This window comes from Erythrolamprus reginae, chromosome 1 (genome assembly GCF_031021105.1).
Source record: "Erythrolamprus reginae isolate rEryReg1 chromosome 1, rEryReg1.hap1, whole genome shotgun sequence".
NCBI lineage: Eukaryota > Metazoa > Chordata > Lepidosauria > Squamata > Dipsadidae > Erythrolamprus > Erythrolamprus reginae.
Genome location: NC_091950.1, coordinates 356,761,659 through 356,786,360, shown reverse-complemented (window position 1 = coordinate 356,786,360; position 24,702 = coordinate 356,761,659). Strand labels below are relative to the sequence as shown.

General features: G+C 39.5%; 1 protein-coding gene across 1 annotated transcript in view; it reads left to right on the top strand.

Annotated features, from left to right (window-relative positions):
- Positions 1-24,702, top strand: part of GALNT14 (polypeptide N-acetylgalactosaminyltransferase 14) — a 414,445-nt gene that overhangs the window by 306,160 nt on the left and 83,583 nt on the right. Inside the window, exon 6 of the mRNA XM_070734310.1 lies at positions 3,931-4,052. Within this exon, the coding sequence (XP_070590411.1) occupies positions 3,931-4,052 (122 nt within the window). The remainder of the gene's footprint in view (positions 1-3,930; positions 4,053-24,702) is intronic.

Genomic DNA, 24,702 nt, shown 5'->3' with positions numbered 1-24,702 from the left:
ATAGTCACTTCCATTTTCCAAAGCTGTTATTCATATTCTTGTCCTTTGAGATAGCCCAGACAAGACACAAAATATTGAACATATTTCTCTCCTCCTTTCATTTTATTCTTCAGAAAACTAGGGACGGTGCCTTCTGAAATGTTTCCCACTCCATTTCTCCCTCTGTGGGCTGAGATGATCTTTTACTTGCCAGTTATCTATTCTGTAGCTCGCTCTCCTATCCCTCAAGGTCTTTCCTGCATACCATCACATATAAAAGAATCAAATATTAATCAAGTCTGTATTATGGAACAGAATGTGTGGTCCCTCACTTAAATCTGGACTTCCTCAAACCAAGAATGTTTGGGTGCCTAACACAATTAAAATCATGTCTGAACTGAGCCTATTACATTTTACCTCTTGATGGCTGTATTCATACAAGTGGGATTCTAACTTCACATTGCGCTGGACAGGGAAGGAAAACTCGAACATAAGAGCTGGATGATTACAGTAATAGACCTGCAGAGGGAGCTAAAAGGGGCAGAAAACCTGAACAAAACATACCTGGACAACCAATGGGCGAACTCCTTGCTTGGTAAGGGTGAAGCGAGCCCCGCCTTCACCCAAATTGAACAGCCACGCCCAGCGTGTGGGAGGGCTCACCCGGAACCGGAAGTGACATAGATGAGCCCCAGGCGCTCCTCCTTCCCACCGCTCCATCCGTGGAGGAAGCATGAATTGTGAGATGAAGGAGCCCATCACCTTTTAAAAGATGCCACCCTTTGCAATTGCCACCCTTCCCGTCCTGTTTTTGCCATTAGTGACCAAAATAAAGTAAATTCAAACAACCTATTTACAACCGATACACCCCCTAATACATTAAAACTTCACACCTGACCAGGATGGAGAAGGCGAAAAAACAATCTGAAATAAAATTTCCAGACTGCCAAAAATTCCTTCTCGGCCCCAAAGGGCGTCCTCTGCCAGACACCCTGGGTAGAGCGGAGGGCAGGTGGGTGACCGTTCTGGGAGGCAAGCAGGGAGCAAAGGGGCGAGGGGTGCAGGCCCTGAAATAGGCCTGCAAACCCTTCCCCTCGCTCCCGGTGGCCTTTACTAGCCAACTACGGATCGAGGGGAGCTCCGACGCTTGGCGCCTTGCCAATTAGCTGGGAGGCGGCGCCCCGCCCCTCCCAGCCGAAACGGACGTAAGGCCAGGGCGTTTCCCCCCCCCAACCCAACAGGAAGAGATTTGCTGCAAAAGCAGCGTGTGAGCGAGCCTGCGCTCTGTGCAGGCACGCCCAGCTGGGAGGCGGTGTTCTCGCCCCTCCCCGCCATCGCAACTATCTTAATTAACAGAACACAATTCGTATGCTACAAATAATGCCATAACATTATGGCTTATTGTGATGGCTTTGTTCACCCAATATGCTAAGATAATGACCTTTTAATCTTTTGCTATGTGGATATGTGGACCCAACTAAGATACAGTATATTTTCTAGGTTTCATTTGGTTAAGAAAACTGGAGAGATGGGATTAAGCAAAACCATATGGAGAGATCCAAGGTGTAAAATTAAAGTTTTGCTTGTAAAACATGTCATTTTATGTATCATTTATTTAATTAAACAAATCGCCTGTGGACCATGGATGCAACTTCTTTGGAATTTTTTTAGCCACTGAAATTCTACAATTGCACAATGAGACAATTAGGCTCCATTAAGCTTTTGAGGCATTCAAACTGAAAACAGTATGAATATGTAAACAAAATAGGTGTTCTGTGGGCGGCCTAGAAGTATGTGTGTGTGTGTGTGTGTGTGTGTGTGTATACACACACACACACACACACAAACAAGAAAAAAATTCCCTTCTATTTTATTAAAATAAATTAATAATAAAACAAAACCAAAATCTATTACTATTATTACTATCTTCTCTTTTTCCATCCCTGTCTCCTCCCCCCTTGTGTGTGTGTGTGTGTGTGTGAACTCTTGAACCATTTCCAATAACAGGTGAGCTATTGGAAATGGTTCAAGAGTTCACACACACACACACACACACACACATAAACAGCTGGGTTTTTTTTTCTCTGTTATTATTTGGGTGCTTTTTACCATATGCTTTAAATCAAGAATCATTTCTCTCTCTTTCTCTCTCCCCCTCTTGCTCTCTCTCTTTTTTTCTCACTTTCACTCTCCCTCTCTTTCTATCTCTCTCTTTCTCTCTTGTTTTCTTTCTCTCTCTCTATTGCTTTCTTTCTCTCTCACTCTTTCTTTATATCTCTCTTGCTTGCTTTCTCTTGTTCTCTCTCTTGCTATCTCCCTCTCCCCCCTTTCTCTCTCTCTCTCTCTTTCTCACTTACTTTCTCTCTCCTTCTCTCTCTCTGTCAGCGAGGGGGCTGTGAGAGAACGCTTTCTCCGAGCGCTTCGGGAATGCCTGCCCTGCCTCTACTGCAGCCCCCTTGCTGAAAGTCCGGGACGAAAGCGCTTCCAGTGAGGGGGCTGCAAGAGGGGTGGGCATTCCTGAAGCGTGTGGAGAAAACCCTCTCTTGCAGCCCCCTGGCTGGGAGCGCAGATGAGAACGAGGAGGAAAAGCCACAGCCACTGCCGCGGGAGAAGTCGCGCCCCAAGGCAGGAGGCGGAGGAGGAGGAGAGGGGGTGGATCGGGTGGGCAGGGGGCGGCGCCGAGATGCCAGGGGCGTGAGGAGGCCGGAGGCACCGTGGGGAGGCAGGGGCGGCCGCGGCTCCCTTTTCTTCTATTGCCAGCGCCTCCCCGCACCCGCACACACCCCCGGTAGAAAAGGATGCGCGGGGGGGTATTTAGGGGCGCACGCACGCACGCATGCAGCTTATAGGGAACGCTGCTTCTGTGTGTCTCTTATGTTTTATTAGGATTTGTTGGGGATACATAGTGCAAGCTGTTGTATGTAGACAGACAGCAAAGCCCACACTCATCCTGATGCTGCTACATAGTTGGGCAATGAAATGTCTTCAAGCCAGTAACCAAATTCAGACAGTATCGAGGACTCAGCCCTGAACAATAGACATTCTTTTTTATTGAAACAAATATTGCAAAATCAAGTGATTTAATTAAAATTGCCACTCAATATTAAAAAAAACCCTTTCTCCTTATTATGATGACATAGTAACACTCATGAAACTTAATAAAAAGGAGCCTTTTATCTTATCCCTATTGATTATAAGTTGGCCTCAATGTATCACTCGTGTAATATTATACTTTCTCCTTCATCCCCAATTATTGATTTGTTAATTAATTAATATTTATATCTTGCTGCCCCGTTTTGCCAATGTGCTGCTATGCTAGAATTGCTGCAAAAGAGAAATTTAGCTCTACACTCATGGAAAACAGAAAATGCATCAGAAAATTCCTGTAATTGAGGGAAGTGATTGCCGTTTGGGAATTGTGTTTGACATTTGTTTCTGCAAATGCAAATTGTATTTGCTGTTTGTTTTTGAAGCAATTTGCTTTTGCAGAATAATTTACAGGAAGCTGTAGTCAGGGAGTGTTCCCATCCCTAATAACAAGTATTTATATGTTTATCCTTAGATTTTTTTCTGAAGAAAGTCTGGAAACCTTGTTTTAAACTGTATTTTAGGCAAAAGGTATGATATTACCTTATTCTCCAATCTGGCATCTTGACTTCCCTTTGCAGAAGCAATGGGAAGACTTATCTAAATGTAAAAGGTTTTAATGATTATACTTTTTTTGCTCAAGACAAACTTTTTGTTTGGGCCACTGACCTTGCAATGCAGAAAAATAACTGGCGGAGGCATCTTTTAAAAAATTGCATAAGTCCATAAAGGTAGCATGAGATGAGTTGGTTAGGCAAGGCTAAAGAGGAATCAAGTTGAGGGGTCTGTGTGCTTGCTTAGCAACTGAAGTCTTGCTTAGGAATTTGCATCAGCCAGACGTTGAGTTCATGTCCGCTGTTACAGGTTTGATCCGATCCCGCATTCGAGGAGCAGATGTGGCCCAGGCAGGGGTTCTTACCTTTCTAGACAGTCACTGTGAGGTGAACAAGGACTGGCTGCTCCCTCTTTTGCAGAGGATCAAAGAGGTAAGTGAGCCACTCAGTAGCATTGTCTTGGGATCAGAGATAATAGCATGTATCAGCATGGCTCGTGTAAGCCTTTTTAGTTAGCGAAGTCACTGGGGAAATCCATGGAAACGTCACCAGAAATAACATCATTATTATAAACATAATGCCAATTCAGGCTAGCTCAGAACAGTTCTCTAGTCTGGGAGCAGTCCTCTGGCTTTTAGCAAAGGGAGAAATTGCTTATTTGTTTGTTTGTTTATTTCATTTTATTTCATTTTATTTCATTTTATTTCATTTCATTTTATTTATTTATTTTATTTATTTTATTTATTTTATTTATTTTATTTATTTTATTTATTTTATTTATTTTATTTATTTTATTTATTTTATTTATTTTATTTATTTTATTTATTTTATTTATTTTATTTATTTTATTTATTTTATTTATTTTATTTATTTTATTTATTTTATTTATTTATTTTATTTTATTTTTTTGTTGGTTGGTTGGTTGGTTGGTTGGTTGGTTGGTTTATTCACTTACTCACTCATTCATTCATTCATTTATTCATTTATTCATTTATTTATTAGATTTGTATGCTGCCCCTCTCCGTAGACTCGGGGCGGCTCACAGCAATAATAAAGACAATGTAAAAACAAATATAATAATTTAAAAAACACTAAAAACCCTATTATTAAAAGCAAACATACACACAAACATACCATGTATAAACTGTATAGGCCCGGGGGGGATGTCTCAGTTCCCCCATGCCTGACGGCAGAGGTGGGTCTTAAGAAGTTTACAAACATTGTTTGCTATCTTATCTGTTTATATGGAAATAGCAGCGATTTCTTTTTCTCTCAAGATGTATTTCTCTAATGAACTATGGAGTCTCCCCTGAAGAATCCTGTCTACTGGACGAAAGAAAGATAAAATCAAGTCTCAAAAGAGCCTTTTGTCTGAATGTAAACAAGTCTGCCATTCAATTTCAGACAAAAAAGACAACAAATACACACTAAAGCACAAAATTCTTGTGTTTTGAGTATGGGGCAGAGAACATTTTTAAATCCTCAATACATATTGAAATATGTGGGTTCTTTAAAAAAAAAAAGAAATTTGTGGGTTCCCTGCACAAAGAATGAGATATTTGGACTACTGTGTTCAGTTCTGGAGACCTCACCTACAAACAGATATTGACAAAATTGAACGGGTCCAAAGACGGGCCACAAGAATGGTGGAAGGTCTTAAGCATAAATCGTATCAGGAAAGACTTAATGAACTCAATCTGTATAGTCTGGAGGACAGAAGGAAAAGGGGGGGACATGATTGAAACATTTAAATATGTTAAAGGGTTAAATAAGGTTCAGGAGGGAAGTGTTTTTAATTGGAAAGTGAACACAAGAACAAGGGGACACAATCTGAAGTTAGTTGGGGGAAAGATCAAAAGCAACGTGAGAAAATATTATTTCACTGAAAGAGTAGTAGATCCTTGGAACAAACTTCCAGCAGACGTGGTTGGTAAACCCACAGTAACTGAATTTAAACATGCCTGGGATAAACATACCGTATATCCATTGTAAGATAAAATACAGGAAATAGCATAAGGGCAGACTAGATGGACCATGAGGTCTTTTTCTGCCGTCAGTCTTCTATGTTTCTATTTTCAGCTAAAAATAACAGCCTATTCTTCTTCGTAGCCATAAAACTTTTCATTGTATTTCTGAACTTAGAGAAATATACTTCCTCAAATGAGCTTCGAAAGGACAACCAGCTGGTCCTGACTCCAGGAACTCAAGTGTTTTGGTATAACAGGGCCAGAAGTGGAAGATACTTTTGCCAAGTTAGCAAAGAATGGTCTCTCGGGAATGCAAATTAAGTTAAGAGAGCCCAAAGGCTCTTGTCAGATCTACTGAATGTTACAAGGGGAATAGGTAGGTATGGCTGCAGTCAAGTTTTTAATTAGGCCTATGATCATTTCCCATTGCTGAATGATTTAAGGAAATGATGGTTCTTTGAATAAGGACTGCATTTAATTTCATGCAAATTAAGCTGTAATAAATTGATTTAATGGAAATTAAACCCTGCTGACAAAGGCATTTTCCCCAGTAAAAATATTAAACCAATGTTACTGCCATTCTGAGAGGGATGTTCTTTTCACTGTCACCCTTTCTGTATAGAGAAGTGCTCTGTGATATTTGTCTCCAACTAGGAGACAAGTATCCATATACCATCAAAATAACTTCGACAATATACCCTTTGTTAATTCTCTTTCAGCAAGTCTGTTAGGGATCCTTGGGCACTTCTAATTTAATTTGCATTCCCAAGGGACACACCCTCCTTTGCACACTCCATATTTAGTCAGCTTTTTAATCTACTGCCATCTTTCTAGGATTGATCTTAACTTTGGTTTTGCTCAGCCAGAGTACAGTAGTCTCCAAGCACCAGGTCAAACCTCCACTGTATCTCATGAGTATCATTAATATTTTGGTGCTAGCTCACCTTGTGCTGACGAATGACTTTTTGTAGATGCTAAAGTTAAGAGAGAAACAGCTCAGGCACATCAAAATGCCTGGGGACATAGCTTATCCACAAACTAGGACCCTGAGGATATAGCCTTTCTTGTCTAGGTCTATTCACTGAAGAGGGAGGAGAACTACTCCATAACAGTGTCTCCCACCATCTGGACTTGCAGTAGCCTCAGAAGAAAACTATGGTTGATGGTATTGAAGGAGGCTGAGAGATATCATATTGTAGAATCATGGAAATTGAATTCTCCATCCCAATCCCACCAGTGATGATCAATGTCAGCAACCGATGATTACCCCATACATACCCGGGTTTGAAACCCACCTGAAAGGATACAGACAATCTATTTCATCCAGGGATTTTTGGAACTGCAGCCCTATCATTTTCTTAAATCTTATGTGTGAACAAAAGATTGGTAGCTAGTAAATAATAGTCCAAGGTAGTGATCGCTTCTTGGGGAGATGGTATGTCATTGCTTTTTCCAAGGCAGAGATAAAGAGCCTATTATTCAAAAATGACTTCACCTCTGCCCAGATTCAGCCTTCCATCACTTCCCTGCCAGCTTCCACCAGCAAGATAGAGCAGGGGGATATGGTTTATGTGTGACAAAGCTGTTAGCACAAAGCATTTCCTCGGGATCCACATGCTTAAACCAATCCCATATAACCTCAAAAGGTGAGGCTTCTTTCACCTCAGCTGGATTTGGCCAACTGGTGTCACGCTCCAAATAAATGTGAGTAATGTTATCAAATTATTTTCAATGGGCAGCTGCTCCTTTTCCAGCTTGGCGTTTTCTAACATGGTCTAGGGAACATTAAACAATGCTAGTGTCAGGGTTCCAAATAGCATCAAAAATTAAATCGGAGTCCAAGGCAAAGTATTCCTCAAAGTTCCAATTTAGAATAGGGTAGGGTAGAATAGAGTAGGGTAGGGTAAGGAAGGGTGGGGTAGGGTAGAATAGAATAGGGCAGGGTAGGGTAGGGAAGGGTGGGGTAGGGTAGAATAGAGTAGGGTAGGGTAAGGAAGGGTGGGGTAGGGTAGAATAGAATAGGGCAGGGTAGGGTAGGGTAGGGTAGAATAGAGTAGGGTAGGGTAAGGAAGGGTGGGGTAGGGTAGAATAGAATAGGGCAGGGTAGGGTAGGGAAGGGTGGGGTAGGGTAGAATAGAGTAGGGTAGGGTAAGGAAGGGTGGGGTAGGGTAGAATAGAATAGGGCAGGGTAGGGTTGGGTAGAATAGAGTAGGGTAGGGTAGGGAAGGATGGGGTAGGGTAAAATAGAATAGGGCAGGGTAGGGTAGAATAGAATAGAGTAGAATAGAGTGGGGTAGGGTAGAATAGGGTAGGGTAGAATTAGATTAGAACAGAACAGAATTCTTTATTGGCCAAGTGTGACTGGCCACACAAGGAATTTACTTTGGTGCATATGCTCTCAGTGTACATAAAAGAAAAGATAACTTTGTCAAGAATAAGGTAAAACACTTAATCATTTATTAGCAAAGCCATGTTGGCACATCTGGGAGAAACCCAAACCTGAAGTTCCAGGGGTTTCTCCACCCTTGTCCCCACACCCCTAAGTCCATCACATTGACCAATCTTCATTTGCCAACTTGGCAGCAACTCCCATCTCCTTCTGTGCAGGTGCAGGAGTGCAAAGACAAAGGATGACCTTGACCATCTAGAAGGAATTTGTTATGGCTACATGCAGACATCCCTCATGCAGTTACCCTTCCCAAATTCCCACAGTAAAGAATACAATTTGAAATAGAATAAAGTGTGACAGGCAAAAGACCCCAATTCAATTCAATTCAATTTGTTAGATTTGTATGCCGCCCCTCTCCGAAGACTAAAGTAAAATGACTTCGGCCTGAGAGCTACTATCTACCGATGCAATCAAAGCAAACAATTCACAGATCTTACCACCACAGCTTAAATGTGAGGTTTTATTCATGCTGCATCACATTCATTCTTTATTTTATGCCCTCATTGCTCCAGACATCTGTTCTGCTGCTACTTCTCCCAGAACTCCTCACTTGATGGGAGCGAGGCTAAGAGAATTGCGTGTGAGAGACATCTGACAGAAGAAAAACACTCTCATTTCTGCTCTCTTAATGCCACCCGGTTTTTGCTGGAAAATTTCAATAGTATGATCTTTACCTGCTGGGAGAAAGTGGCTTCATGGTGTGAATAGTATAGCTCTATTTTAAAACAGGATAACATTTAATTTTCTTCTTTCTGTGTTTTCTCTTTCTTTCATCCTCATTGGTCTTTTTTTACTTCATCTCTCTCTATCTATCTGAGTGATGGTGGTGCCTTTCTTGTATGAGATATTTGATGAGATGCAGTCAGCAGGATGGCAGTGCTAGCACTGGGGAATGTAGTTCAGCCTCACAGCTGTTATAGATGAATGTGGATACAACGGTATATGCAGCAATGCCATGGAAAATTCATTATAAAGACTGGAAGAGGAACGTCTGAATGAAACAGAAACGCAAAATGCCACTTCTATTAACTTTGCATATTTTTCTTTTCTCTATTTTTTTAAAGAAATAATATAAAGTTTGAAACAGAGTGATTGCTTATGCTTTTAGCAGCATTAGTTTGAAATCTGCTTCTGGAGTTAATGGCTCTCAAATGATGGACCCATAATGGGGAGGGGAGGGTTTTTTTTTTTTTTTTTTTAAATCCCACCTTTATTATTTTTTATAAGTAACTCAAGGTTATTTATAAGTAGTCCCTAGGGAGTTGGGCAGCCTAAAAATGTAAATGACGGACTGACTGACTGACTGACTGACTGAATGAATGAATAATAAAGATAGATAGGTAGATAGATAGATAGATAGATAGATGGATGGATGGATGGATGGATGGACGGACGGACGGACGGACGGACGGACGGACGGACGGACGGACGGACGGAGAGAGAGAGAGAGAGAGAGAGAGAGATTTGACAAACATACCTAATTTTCCTCCCTCCTCCTGTTCTTTCCCCACAACCACCCCCATCCTGTGAGGTGAGTTTGGCTGGGAGAGAGTGATTGGCCAAAGTCATTCAAGTGGCTTTAATGCCTAAAGTAGTGTTAGAATTCCCAGTCTCCTGGATTCCATCTCAGTCTAAAAGCTTGGGACAATCTCCGGGATCTATTCAGGAGCAAAGGACCATCAGAATGAGTGTTAGGAATTGAAACAAGGCATTTTAGAAGCTTAATGCATTTTTATGAATACAGGAAGTAATTAATTTGGAACTAATAATTTTTTTGGGGGGCCAATTATAATTGGCTTACTAACTCGATAATGTTTTCATTGCATTATGAAAGTATTTTGAAAATGTATTGAAAAAGTTTGTATGGAGAAATTTTTAAAAAACAAATACTTTAAAAAAAAAGATATTTTTATGAAGGCATATACCAGAGCTGTGTTGTTTGACTGTCTCAGAATGGAACAACATCAGTACAATTATATTGTGATTAGTTGAAATTCTTTTTCTTCATTTGTGTTGATTAATATTGATTTTTTAAGTTTCCCTGAAAGTTGTGCTGAAGGCTGGGATATACAGAACATCTTCCAAAAGAAAAAAAAATAGTGATTATTAGGATATCAGATAAAATATATTCATCTTTAATAATAATAATAATAATTATTATTATTATTATTATTATTATTATTATTATTATTATTATTTATTAGATATCAGCAGAATCATTAATATTCTGCTTGACTATACATCACAGTTTGTAGGCTTTCCCCTTGTTTAATCTCTATATGATATTGATTCCAGATGTGTTATCAACACAACAATTCCTCCAGAATTAGAATAGGGTGTGCGGATATTGACTAGGGACAGGATTGGTTAGAAGAAGGCCAATAAACTGAGGGATTGATAAACAAAAGCATTGAATAGTATCATAGTGAATAGATGGTTTGGGGATTTTGGAAGACTGAGAAATAGAACACTGATCTATTTCATAACAATCTTACAATAATATTCCTTAAAGCAACCAGAAACTGCACTGGTTGCTTGTAAGCTACCAGATATCATTAAACCAATTATTACTTATTATAAAGCTCTGCATCATGATGAATTTAGATATACACAACTATCAGATTCTCCAGTACTGGATGAATATTGTTTATGATCTACTATGAGGACTTGCTTGAGATCCCACCAACAGCAGCCTGTGGTAAGGAGGGAAAAAAAGAATTCTTGATAATGGTATCTTAGCTGCAGAATCCTTGTTCCTGGTAAACCAGCACATTATAATTTGTGATTTGTTTTTTAAATGATCTGAAATGTTTTTGGTGATTATCTGTTATGTTGTATTGCCTTTCTAGTTTTTGGTTTGCTCAGTGTTTTTAGTTCTGTATTTTTATAGAATTATGCACTAATACAGGCACTTACAAAATTATGCTATTTAGTTTACAGTTTAAAATTAGAGAGTGACAAATAATCATACAATAGTTAAAAACCTGGATACTCAAAGCATTTGTATGCTGCCCAGAATCAGAAAGAAGTTGGGTGGCTCACAAATCCAATAAATAATTAAATTAAATTAAATTAAATTACTCTTTTAAGGAAAGTAGACCAAATAAAGAGATACCAGTAGTTTCATTTTTTGTGGGAATTAGATTTTTCAACTAAAATGTTGATATATTCCTTTATATGTTCCTTTCTGAATATATAAAAAGTATATTCCTTTCTGAAATGAAAATGATCATGCTCATGCATTAGCAATTTCTACCCATTATTAGCAAGTTTCCCCTAGAAAGGGACTCTCCAGATATGTTGGAATATTTGATATTATGGAAATTGTTCAAAATGTCTTGAAAACACCAAATTGGGAAAAGTTGTTATAAGTTATGGTAAAGCTTAAATATTAGTTTGCTTCTTCTAAAGGATGATCAGTTTCCCATAGCTAGTAAATAGCCTGAATTCCCATAGGGATTAGCATCTTGTAGAAGTTACAAAAGTTTCATGTTCCTCATCCTGCAAATCATATTACTTATATATTTTCTATCTTTCATGCCATGATGGAAATGATGTGCTATATGTAATTCATGTCATTTTGAGATGATATAATGTGCATACCAGCATACTACATGTTGTGAGCCGCCCCGAGTCTTCGGAGAGGGGCGGCATACAAATCTAAGTAATAAATAAATAATAAATAAAATAAATACCCCCCCTCTCTTTCCTCATATGGATACCAACAACAGGATTAATTTAGAAAGATTCTCTGCTCTCACTCTCTCTCTTTTAAACATAATGTTTGGGAGTCTTCTAAACCTGCTAATAAATTATCTTGTATGCTTTCCCTTTTGAATTCGAATACTAATGGCCTTCAACTGAATTTGCATTCTGAGAGCTTAACTGGTGATGACATCTGACAATGATGGTATGAAAGCCATTGCAAAATTATTGTTGTCCATCCTTGCCTTCAACTATACATTGTAGCATGTCATGTATATTAGATCCAACATTGGTTCCAGTGCTGCAAAACAACTATGTAGAAAACTGTTAGTGCATTTTCTGTGCTTAAGTTTTTTGTATCACTAAAACTCTCAGATTAACAAAAGATTGTTGTTTAATAAACAAATTTTGAATAGATTATTTATTATCTTATAATAACACCGATCTTGCATGTCTATGTCCAGTGTTTGCTGAAATGTTTTCTTAATTGGCTTCTTACAGGAACAGTTGATTTTTTTAATAGACATATTTTTCATAACAATAGCAAATGCATTGACTCAACAAATGACCTCCACCCCATATTTCCATTTCTATTAATTCAGCAAAACAACTTTTCTCTGATTTGTAAATTGTGGCAAGAGTCCAAAAAGCAAAGTATGTGACAGCAAGTGACACCGTAATGGAATAATAAAGTATAACATAGAGTCTTATATCTCAAAGACAATTTAAAAAAATCTATCCTGTGATAGAATATATACCAAAGGTGCATGTGCCTGAGAGCACATTGCAAATAGTAATGGATGGAGCTGGGCCAAAAGAATAAATTTTAATTTATGTTATTTGCAAGCTGCTTTGGCAGGTTAAGGTCTAACAATACATCTTTTCACACTCCCTGCTTAAAGCAATTATTGAGGAGCAGGGTACTCCATGGATAAGTCAACAGCAAACAACAGGTTTCAGGTAGAAGTTTACAGTAGGAGCTGATCAGCTTTGGTATCTATTTTATATTACCGTATTTTTGGAGTATAAAACACACCCTTTTCCTCCCTAAAAGAGGCTGATAATTAGGGTGCGTCTTATACTCTGAATGTAGCTTTTTTTCTCTCCTCCTCCTCCCATCCCTAACTAGCTGCTAACAATCTTCACAGCTCTTACCTTGCAGGCCCTTTCATTGTTACTCTCTGCAAAGAAGAATGTTTTCTAAGCCCTAAGTCTTTGCAGGGGGGTTTTCCATTGCTCTACTTGCTCAGACTGTTTCTTTCCAGGTGCTAATGATGTTCCCAGCTCTTACTGGCTTACAAACTCTTTCATTGTTTCTTTCTCAGAATAAAAACATTTTAAAACCTTTAAGCAGGGGATAAAATAATGTGCTGAAGCTGACCAGACTAAGGCTAATAGCCAGATGAATACCTGGTAAGCAGATTCTTCCCTAAAATTCTTTCCTCCCCCCAAACTAAGGTGCGTCTTATATTATGATGTGTCTTATACTCCAAAAACACAGTATATAAATATATTCCACCTTTATTTTTACTGGCTTTACTCTATGGGATAGTTGAAGCCCAGAAAAAGAGTTATGACACAAAATTGATTTGGTAGCAGAAAGAATGTTACCACTTTTTGAGTGAGAACTTCACAAAAAGAATTGTAAGTAGTTTAATAAAGTAAAACAATGAAATAATGCACAATATATCAAGATGCAGGCTTTGATATCCCATATCAGTTTACAAATTCTAAGCCTTAGATTTCCTGCGCCAATATATGCAGAATCTTACCAACATTACCAACATCTGGTGGGGAAAAGGGTAGAGGATAATGTTATATTCTTTCTGTGGTCATCTCTTCTTGTTTCTAGGTTGGTGGTTTTCATGTGGGAACCCATGGCTTTTAGGTGCCTGAGTGTCAGACATGAACGAACAGATCCATCAATCTAGAATTCAAAATAATTAGTACTTTATTGTTCTATGCCTATAATACAGGAATTTTCTCGGACTGGCAGTTTTACCTGGGAAAGATCAGATAAGGCTCAAAGCAGTGTGTGTGTGTGTGTGTGTGTAATGAGTCAGAACTTGTTCTCTTGTGTTTACATAGTGAATCTAGGCTAATTCCCCACTTGAACCCTCCTTCCAACTGGGATATTTGTCCTCCAACAATGGGTTACTGCCAAAGCATTTCCCATTGCACGTGAATGCCGAGATAACTGTGAAGAGCCTCTTTAGGATGTTAAATTGGGAATCTTGCCAAAGCTTTTTTCACCTTTCGTACTCTTGGCTCCAGCCAGGTTGATGCCTTCAGGGTTTCTGCCTGAAATTCCCATCGGAGTTCCATGCCTCGATTACAGCTTTACAGATGAACAGTTCGTTATCAGTAACCTGCACAGGAGTTGTGACTAATCCACAAAGACAGTCTGCCTCCAGCCTTCACTTCCCTGGAAAGCTGTCGCATACAACAGGTTGGCTTTTCTGTAACAGTGCTTGCCCTCTGGATCCCCACACCACCCGAAATTAGGTTAACTGTGATCCCAATAGCCTTCGACAAAGAGCGGGCTATTTTATTAGATTTGGGGTTGTGAAGTTACTTAAGCCCTGGTAGGTTGGTTGCTGATTTCTTGCTGACCACAATATGTTACTTTCTTTATCTTTATCTTTAAACATTAGCCACACAGAGACAGAGTCATGCTTATGAGATGGCCATGATTGAATGGGTTGCCTTTTGAATATGATCTATTGATAACTTGGATTTCATTAAGAGCTGAGATGAGAATAAACATATAAGCCGACAAACATCACATTTTTTTAAAAAAAATCTCTTAACATCTGGAGGTCTCTGGAGGCTCCATGCAAGGCTTTGGGTGTCACCTGCAGTTCTAAGTGTTCAGTAGAGCTTCACTAATTTAAGATCTCATGAGATCCAAGACATCAACAGAGAGACACTCCTTTTGTTTTTGTTTCTTAAAATCTGTCATGGTTGAATTTCTCTGCATTGCACTAGATCAGGGGTCTCCAACCTTGGCAACTTTAAGAGTTGTGGACTTCAACTCCACAAGTCTTAAAGTTGCCAAAATTGGAGACCCCTGCACTAGATGATATGAAGGTGACCTGTGATCACATTATAGTGGCTTTTCTTTTGCAAATAAAGCTGTCCTCGCCACCACTATTCTGTGGTTCACTTCTTTCCACTCAGATCTATTCTATATTATTCTTCAGAGAGGAAGGGCACAGACAAAAAGGGCACATCTAGTTTGCTAACAATGACCAAAAGACAATGCCCTCCCACATTTTCTTACAACCAATTTCAGAGCTAATTCTAGCTACATTATTGTCATTTTTTAGATTAAGCCTGTTCTCACCTGGCTTCAGGATCCTAGGATCAGCTATCACACTCACTTTGTTTCAGTTTGCAAACTTGTCTTGAGAATTTGCAAGGAAGTCTGTGTTTTGCCTGAAATGAAAGTTTATTTTAGCTTCCCCTGACTATGGACCCAAAAGAACTGTTCTTGCCCTTAAACAACTCTTGTCCTTAAACAACCGTCCCCAATAATCCTTTGCTTGCTGGAAACAAAGAAGTATATTTCAATGTTAACAAAGGCAGAATGAAATTGATTACTGGCAAAGAAGAGCCAGCCTGATGTGATTGACTAAAACAAGCCTAATAAGGAAATCGCAGAAAAGTAACCAGCAGCACCCTTAATCCCATCCACCTTTCTCTGCTTGCTAACAAGAGACAAAGGGTATTTTTAGTGCCCTTGTCCCCCTCTAAAAAGCAGTGTTTGTTAATAATGAAACAACTCAGATTTACTCAGTTTTCCCTATGTGGTCCCAAGATCCTGACAGCAAATCAGAGCCTTAGAATTCTGCTTCCCACCAATACACACATAATTTAATAGCCTTATAAAAGATGTTTCTTTGTGTTGTTGTCGTTGTTTTCTCTTCTTTTTTAAGATAGAGTGCAATGATTATTGTTTCAGTACAATATCATCTTCCTCCTCAGAATTGAGTTCCATCTTTCATACCATGGCAACTGCCTTCAATACTTTCATTCTTGCTTAATTTAATATATATTGGGGCATCTCTTTATTATGTGTTTAGTTATGGAGTACTCTTCTGCACTAAAGGTTCTAGGACCCTCACACAGGAAACAGCAGGACTGGTTTGATGAAAATGACGAAGAGATCAAGGCCCTACTTGCTAAGTAGCACTACCTTCATCGTGCTTATCAGAATGACCCCTCACCAACGGCTAAGAAAAATGCTTCCAACAACATTTGCAGGATTGTACAGAGCAAGCTTCACAAGATATAGGACTCCTGGTTGAGTACCAAGAGCTGATGAAATTCAAAGTTTGCAGATAGAAATGATGTTAAACAATTCTATGAAGCCCTCAGATCCATGTATGGACCTCAGCTGTCAGAGAGCTCCCCTCTACTGGGTGAAGCTGGTGCAACTCTCATCACTGAGAAGGCCCTGATTCTACAGTGTTGGGGCAAGCAACATCTTCCATCAACAATGAGGGGATCAACAGAATATCAACCACAGCTTGGTCTCCCCACCATCAAAGATTAAAATTCTGCAGCCCCTCAACCAGTTGTGCAGTGGCAAGGCCCCAAGATCTGATGTGATACCAGCAGAGATCTATAAGGATGGTGATGCAGTGCTTGTCGACAAACTCATTCAGCTGTTCCAGTCTTTCTGGAATCCAGGAACCATTCCTCAGGAACTGAAAGATGTGTCCATCATACACTCTACATGAGGAAAGGGAATTGACAAATCTGTGATAATCATAGAGGAATATCACTGCTTTCCATCTCAGACAAGATCCTCGCACGAGTGTTGTTGAACCGCCTGACTGACCACCTGGAACAGGATCTATTACAGTGTGGTTTCAGGATCTAGTACAGTGTGGTTTCTGCAAAAAGTGTGGCACTGTAGACATGATCATTGCAGCCCAACAGCTCCAAAAGAAGTGTCAAGAGTAGAATCATAAATTGTACATGACCTTTGTGGATCTTACTAAGGCTTTTGACATTGTCAGTCTTGAAGCAGATGGTACGTCAGTTTCACGATGGTATGATGGCCCATGTGCTGGACAATGGAGAAGCTTCAAAGGCCTTTTCCATCACAAATGGCATCAACCAAGGATGCATGTTGGCAATGACCTTGTTCTGCATAATGTTTTCAGCCATGCTGTCAGATGCCTTCCACAACAGTTCCTTGAGAGTTAGCCTGAGATGCAGAACCAATAGGAAACTGTTCAACCTGCAAAGACTCCAGGCTGTCACCAAGATAAAGGAGACTGTGCTACGTGACCTTCTCTTTGCTGACAACTCTGCCCTGAATGCTGTATCAGAACAGGAAATCAAGCCAGTGTGGATAATTTTGCAGCAGTATGCGACAAATTTATTCTTATTTTATTTATTAGATTTGTATGCCGCCCCTCTCCGCAGACTGAAGTGATGCATCAGCCAGCTCCAAAAGTCAAATACTAAGAGCCCACTATCACAGTAAAGGAACACAAGCTACAAAAAACATAGCTTGGTGGCATCCTCTCCCGTGCAGTTACAATTGACATTGAGGTCAACTGCAGAATTGCCAAGCAAGCCCTGCATTTGGCAGACTAATGACCAACGTGTGGAAGAGATGTGGAATAAGCCTTGCTACAAAGCTCAAAGTCTACTGAGCAGTAATGCTAACTACCCTGTTTTATGCCAGTGAGACTTGGATTGTATACAGGAGACATGCTAGGCAATTGAACCACTTCCACATGACCTGCCTCTGTAGAACTCTGAGGATCCGGTGGCAGGTTAAGGTGCCTGACACTGAGGTCCTCTCCAGAGCAGGCCTGCCATCAATTCCCACCCTGCTGATGAAAGCCCAGACATGCTGGGCAGGCCACGTTGCTAGGATGCCAGACTATTGCATCCCTAAATAGCTCCTCTATGGTGAGCTGTCTAAAGGAAAGCGATTGCATGGGGCACAAAGGAAGTGATTCAAAGACATGTTCCGGTCACAATTCAAAATGTTGGTTATGACCTATAACCTTCATGGCATTGGACCAGAATATCTCCGGGACCGCCTTCTGCCGCACGAATCCCAGCGACCAGTTAGGTCTCACAGAGTTGGCCTTCTCCGGGTCCCATCAACTAAACAATGTCGTTTGGCGGGACCCAGGGGAAGAGCCTTCTCTGTGGCAGCCCCGACCCTTTGGAACTAACTCCCCTCCAGATATCAGAATTGCCCCCACCCTCATTGCCTTTCGTAAGCTCCTTAAAACCCATCTCTGTCATCAGGCATGGGGGAATTGAGACTTTCCTTCCCCCTAGGCTTATAAAATTTATGCATGGTATGTCTGTATGTATGATTGGTTTCTTAAATTAGGGTTTTTAAATTAACTTAAATATTAGATTTGTTTATATTGTCTTATTATTGTTGTTAGCCGCCCCGAGTCTACGGAGAGGGGTGGCATACAAATCTGATAAATAAATAAATGTTCAAAGCCTCCTTCAAGTCTCTCAATATTGACACCACCTCTTTGGAAACCCTGGCACAAGATCAACCAACATGGTGCATGCTGATTCACCAAGGTTGCCAGACATCTGAGGCCAGGAAAACATTCATAGCAAAGAGAATCGAGCATTCTGCAAAGCCAGAGCTGCAAATACTGTGACAATGGTGCCCACACATGTTTGCACAACATGTACAGAACATTTTGTGCCCGTATAGGCCCTACCAATCACCTGCAGACACATCGCGTACATCCCACAACCCATTAGATGTCAAGGTCCTCTTCAAACACGATGGATGAACATCACTAACAGACCATTTTACTATCACAGATTGGACTTCTCTTCAATCAAGTTCTCTTTCACTTTGGTGCAATTACCAAATATATTCTTTTCTACCCCAAAAAGTTATTTTGTCCACTCAGTGAGCTTTATCCTACTCATTTTCCTCACCATTTTTTCTGATATCAACATTTGACAGTTTCAGACATTCATGCAACTCATTTACCCAAGAGTCACATGTTTTTATTGCACACATTGTGTGCATGCTTCATCTTGATAAGTGCTTATTAGAGGAATGATGTGAGCATATGCACATCTCAATGTATAGGTGGATCTTCTAAAGTATTATGTCCTGCCTAGGAACTGGGTAGTGCTGTTCTATTGGTTGTGTTTGTCTCTAAGGGAAGTTGGGTTGTTTTGGAGGGAGAATTACTACATGTTACAGGCATGTTGGGCTTCCCAAGATATGCCCAGGTTACACCAACACTCCGCAGTCTGCATTGGTTGCCGATCAATTTCCGGTCACAATTCAAAGTGTTGGTTATGACCTATAAAGCCCTTCATGGCATCGGACCAGAATATCTCCGGGACCGCCTTCTGCCGCACGAATCCCAGCGACTGGTTAGGTCCCACAGAGTTGGCCTTCTCCAGGTCCCATCGACTAAGCAATGTCGTTTGGTGGGACCCATGAGAAGAGCCTTCTCTGTGGCTGCCCCGACCCTCTGGAGCCAGCTCCCCCCAGATATCAGAGTTGCCCCCACCCTCCTTGCCTTTCGCAAACTCCTTAAAACCCACCTCTGTCGTCAGGCATGGGGGAATTGAAATTTCACTTCCCCCTAGGCTTATAGAATTTATACATGGTATGCTTGTATGTATGAGTGGTTCTTTAAATTGGGGTTTTTTAGATTATTTTTAATATTAGATTTGTTTTCATTGTCTTTTCATTGTTGTTAGCCGCCCCAAGTCTTCCAAGAGGGGCGGCATACAAATCTAAAAAAGAAAAAGAAGAAAGATGTTGTTTGCATGGCCGTTCCTAAAGTCGGGGAGTATAAATATCCTGTCATCCTGTTCTGCCTCTTCCCCTCATCTTGTCTTTGAACTTATGTGATGTTAATAAAGTTGTGTTCTACGCTGACCGGGCCTCCGTCTTAATATAAAGCACATTATTTTTTTGTAAAACAGTAGATTTGGCTGAAGATATCAGCGTTTTTTTTCAGATGAGAGCATGCGTGATTTTTAAAAACCATCACAAAACAACAGTGTATCATTCATAGGGAAACTGGTTCAACCTATGCGTGGAGAAATGTGTTCATATGCTTTGCTGCTTTTATTTAGAGGACTGATGCATCTACCATTACCAATTTGTTTCAAGCAAATAACTTTTCCTGAAAATGTAATTATGAGGCCCAAGGCATTTTTTTTTTTACAAAAAGGAATCAATCTTTGTAATGCCACAGTAATGAATTACTGGATGGCAATATTCTATTTCCAACTGAAAGGGTACCCTCCCTCCCCCCACTTTTTTAAAGACAAATCTTCCTATTTTGAGGAGAGATGTTGCAGGTAGTACATTAAGTTATATTGCTTTATATGAATCAGCCGAAATGAGAACTATTTGAGTTCTCCTTGATCATTCTAAGTTGGGTGGGTGGAAGAGAGATTCTGCACTAAATCATGAACAGTATGCTAGTGTTATGTTGTAACATTTAATTTTCAAACAGTATTCAATATTTTGAAGTAGAATAAATTAGTCCTATGGCTTTAATCTCTTGAAAAGGTCAATAGAATTTCCCAAATTATGTGAGAGTTAAATTAATGTTATGCGGGGCCATGTGAGAAGTTAATAACAGAGCCAAATAAATGAAGAAGCTAGGCAGTTAAAGTCCAGGGCAGCCATTAAAAAAATCAATGCTACCCTTCAAAACCAGAACATATTGATCATGTGATTAATAGTATATATTTGATTATTCTTCAGTATTGTTACAGGCATGTTACAGTCAAAGGGGTCCTTTCATGTCTTCAGCAGCACATCAGAAATATGCAGAGAGGGCAAAATATAGATACAAGGAAAAATGTGAAATGTTTGATTCATTTCTCTGAAAGAGTAGTATGTAGCTGACTTTGCAAGGCAGGCTATTTAATTAAGTGTCAAATAAGATTCAGTTATGAAGGTTTTGTCCAAATGTCTTTATGCCGCCATGTGGGAAGCACTTGCTCTTAAAACACTGAGATTGTGTCACTGAAATATGTTGCTTTTTTTTTTTTTGCCAAATTTCAACTGGTGCAATAGATTACCTTATACTGTTATTTTAGAAATTAAAAAATGAGGAAATGGAGGGGAAATTAAAATCTTGGCTCCTCTCTGTAGTGATATCTTGTCTGCCATCTACAATCGTTGCCATTTGCCACCTATGGTCAATCATAGATTGGATGAGAAGAGTTAATATTCTAAAAAACAGAAATAAAGCTCAAAATTAGCCCCGAAAAGCAGCTAGGTGAAAAATTAAGAACTAAGATTATGAAGGTCAGATTTGAAAATGAAGATAAATTATGGATTGCTTAGCTTTTTTTAGATTAAAAATAGTTGTTGAAGTAATGTTACCTATTTTTATATAAGATCTTTATTCATATAAGCTTATTCATATAAGTTTTAGGATGTTTTATTGATTTTGTATATAGGAGATCATATAATCATATTATTAGGCATTGATGGTATATGTGTTTTTATGTATGTATGTTTTTCAAATTGGAGAAAAAAATTAAAAATTATAACCAGAAAAAAATTATCTTGCTTGGATAGCAAAAAGGGTGCTGAAATATTATTGAAACAAATGTAACATTTGTTCTGGTTTCTGGTATAAATTTAGCAATTACAAATAACTCTTATTAAATGCATCATTTCATGAGTAAAGAAACTCCATTTATTTCTCTGCTCTCCTGTAATTCAAACACATTCCATACAGCACTCGGTCCGTTATCTCTCTTAGCTGCATTTCCCACATTCCTCCTTCTGCTTCACTTAAACAAGATTTATTTTCCTAACAGCATAACTTTGAAAAACAGCAGCACTGATTAATAACAATACAAAATACTTTGGCTTACTTTAGCGTGGCAAAAACACATCAATTTTTCCTTTCGGCAACGTTGAAACTCTACCCTTATTCTCCACTGATACCCTGACGTGCGAAATACATCACTACAATATTTAACCCATTCCTCTCCTTAATACCTTCTTCTAGACCTCTGATCTCTACATTTTTGGACCCTTCTGAATTTAGGGTTAACCCAGCGAGCATCTGATTCTCCCTCACTAGATCCTGAACTCATAGCCCCATCCTGTGGCTGGCCTCCCACCTGTTCTACTACCTGTAACCCCGGGCCCCCCACTAATTCATAAACACTATCTGAATCCGAGTCCTCAATATCTTCATCATCCTCCAACTGATCAGGAGTATGTACAACAACATTCTTCAGTCAAGAAAAAAAATGAACTATTTTATATGTTTTATATATTTTAAACCAGATGTGTTCAACCCATGGCCTTCAAGCCTGCCTGCTAGTTAATGTGGCTCCACAAGATAATAAAAAATATTTCAGAAAGGAAGTTTATTAATTACGTACATTAATTATATATTTTATATGCAGCCGAAAACAAATCCTCTTTGAACAATGCAACCCAGGCAAGTCTTTTGGTTGCTTTGAAGAATTCCCGATGTGAAAAGGATATTGAAAATTTAGTTCACAAGATGAATGTGGGTCAGCAGTATATTGCAGTGCTTGTAAATGCTTATGAATACTTATGAAGATGCTTATAAATGAAGTTGAGGCAACCGGGTATGTTTAGCTTTGGAAAGAGAAGAGGAAGCTGATAGCAATTTTCAAGTATTTTAAGAATTGTTATTGTACACATCTCCAGATTAATGTTAGAAAAAGCAGTATGAATAGAAGCAACACCATTTTTCCCAAAATCCCATGAATTTTCCTTCATCCCAGTGTATTGATATGTTTTTTTCAATGATTATTCAACAAACATTGCCAAGGGTCCTCAAAGAGAGGCGGCATAGAAATCCAATAAATAAATAAATAATAAATAAATTTGGATCTGTGCACTCAACAGGATTTTAACCAGTCCTTCCATCTCTAAAAACGTCCTGTGGAAACTTTATATGGAAATAAGGTAACCCATTAGGATGGATGTGTTATTGTTGTTAAACCAGTTGTGAGCGTATATGTCAGAAACATGGGACTTTTTGAGTAACTCTAAAAGCGGGAAATATCCTCATATTGGGCCAGAATACATCTGGAACCGCCTTCTACCGCACGAATCCCAGCAGCCGATAAGGTCCCACAGAGTTGGCCTTCTCCGGGTCCCGTCGACCAAACAATGTCGTTTGGCGGGCCCCAGGGGAAGAGCCTTCTCTGTGGTGGCCCCGGCCCTCTGGAATCAACTCCCCCCAGAGATTAGAATGGCCCCAACCCTCCTTGTCTTTCGCAAATTACTCAAGACCCACCTTTGTCGCCAGGCATGGGGGAGTTAGGATATTCCTTCCCCTAGGCCATTACAAGTTATATATGGTATGTTTGTGTGTATGTTTGGTTTTTATAATAAGGGTTTTTAGTTGTTTTATTAAATTGGATTGTTACATGTTGTTTTTTATCATTGTTGTTAGCCGCCCCGAGTCTGCGGAGAGGGGCGGCATACAAATCCAATAAATAATAAATTATAATAATAAATAATATTGGTTTGCAGAATCTTCAGATGTACCAAAACTGCGCTGTACTTTATTAGTCAAAATCACCATTCTGAATTGTACCTTGAGATTCATGGACCAGACATTGCTTCATATTTATATGATCTAGATTAATATTCCTTAAACTGTATTTTAGGGATGGGTTCTGGCTTACCTCGCTACTGATTTGCTTCCTCATGCGCCGCATGGGCGCGCACGCATGCACAGTGCTAAAAACCCAGCTTCTGTGAATGCACAGAAGAACAAAACAGCTTTTGCACGTGTGCAGAAGCGAAAAACAAGATGGCAGCCACTTACGCACTGCTGAGCGAGCCAGTTGAGGGGCGTGTCCAGCTGGCCATCACTGCCAGTTCAGTGAGGGGGGGAAATTCCCCCTACTGGTTTTAAAGAGCCTTCTCTGTGGCGGCCCTGGCCCTCTGGAACCAACTCCTCCCGGAGATTAGAACTGCCCCCACCCTCCCTGTCTTTCGTAAACTACTCAAGACCCATTTATGCCGCCAGGCATGGGGGAGTTAAGATCTTCCTTCCCCCTAGGCCATTACAAGTTATGCATGATATGTTTGTGTGTATGTTTGGTTTTGTTATAAGGGTTTTTAGTTGTTTTATTAATTGGATTTCTACATGCTGTTTTTATCATTGTTGTTAGCCGCCCCGAGTCTGTGGAGAGGGGCGGCATACAAAACCAATTAATAATAATAATAATAATAATAATAATAATAATAATAATAATAATAACCAGTCCAAACCTGAAGGAACCCACCTCTGCTGTGGTTCCAAGACACCTGGGAATACCAAGACCCACTTTTAGGTCAATAAAATAAAAATTATTTCCTAGTCTATGTTGAAAAACAATACAGTATTAAAATCCTTTCAGGCAATCCTCACGCATCAATTTTAAAATTTATTGTGGTAAATATAGAAAAGTATAACATGCAAACAGTAGCTCTCTGTGGGTCATCTATTATTTTTAAAAATGGTAAGGAGTTCTGGGAAAAACAAGGTTAAGAAATGCTGGGCGAGATATAGTCCCATTTTCATTTTTGTATTTATCTGAGAAAATGGATATTATAGAAACATACGTTCAGTGGCCCAATTTGCTATCTTTGCCACCTGCTTGTGGTGAATCTGAAATTGTCTACCAAGTTTCATCTTTCATTTAACACATGACAATTACAAGGTTTCTTTTCCTCCATTTTTATCTCACTTTCTTTGGCCTCATTTTCTCTTTCTGTCACTGAATCTGATTCTAATTGGATGCAATGGCACACTGCTATGTACGATATGAAGAATTTGTGTTATAAATAAAACAACCTTCCATAATCATAAGTAATGGCAACAAGGGTAAATGACATGAAAGAGTGTGAAGACAAATAATAAGGAAAGGTGACAGACGGCATTAATGTCAGGCAGATGCTTTCAGTGGTTAATATCAT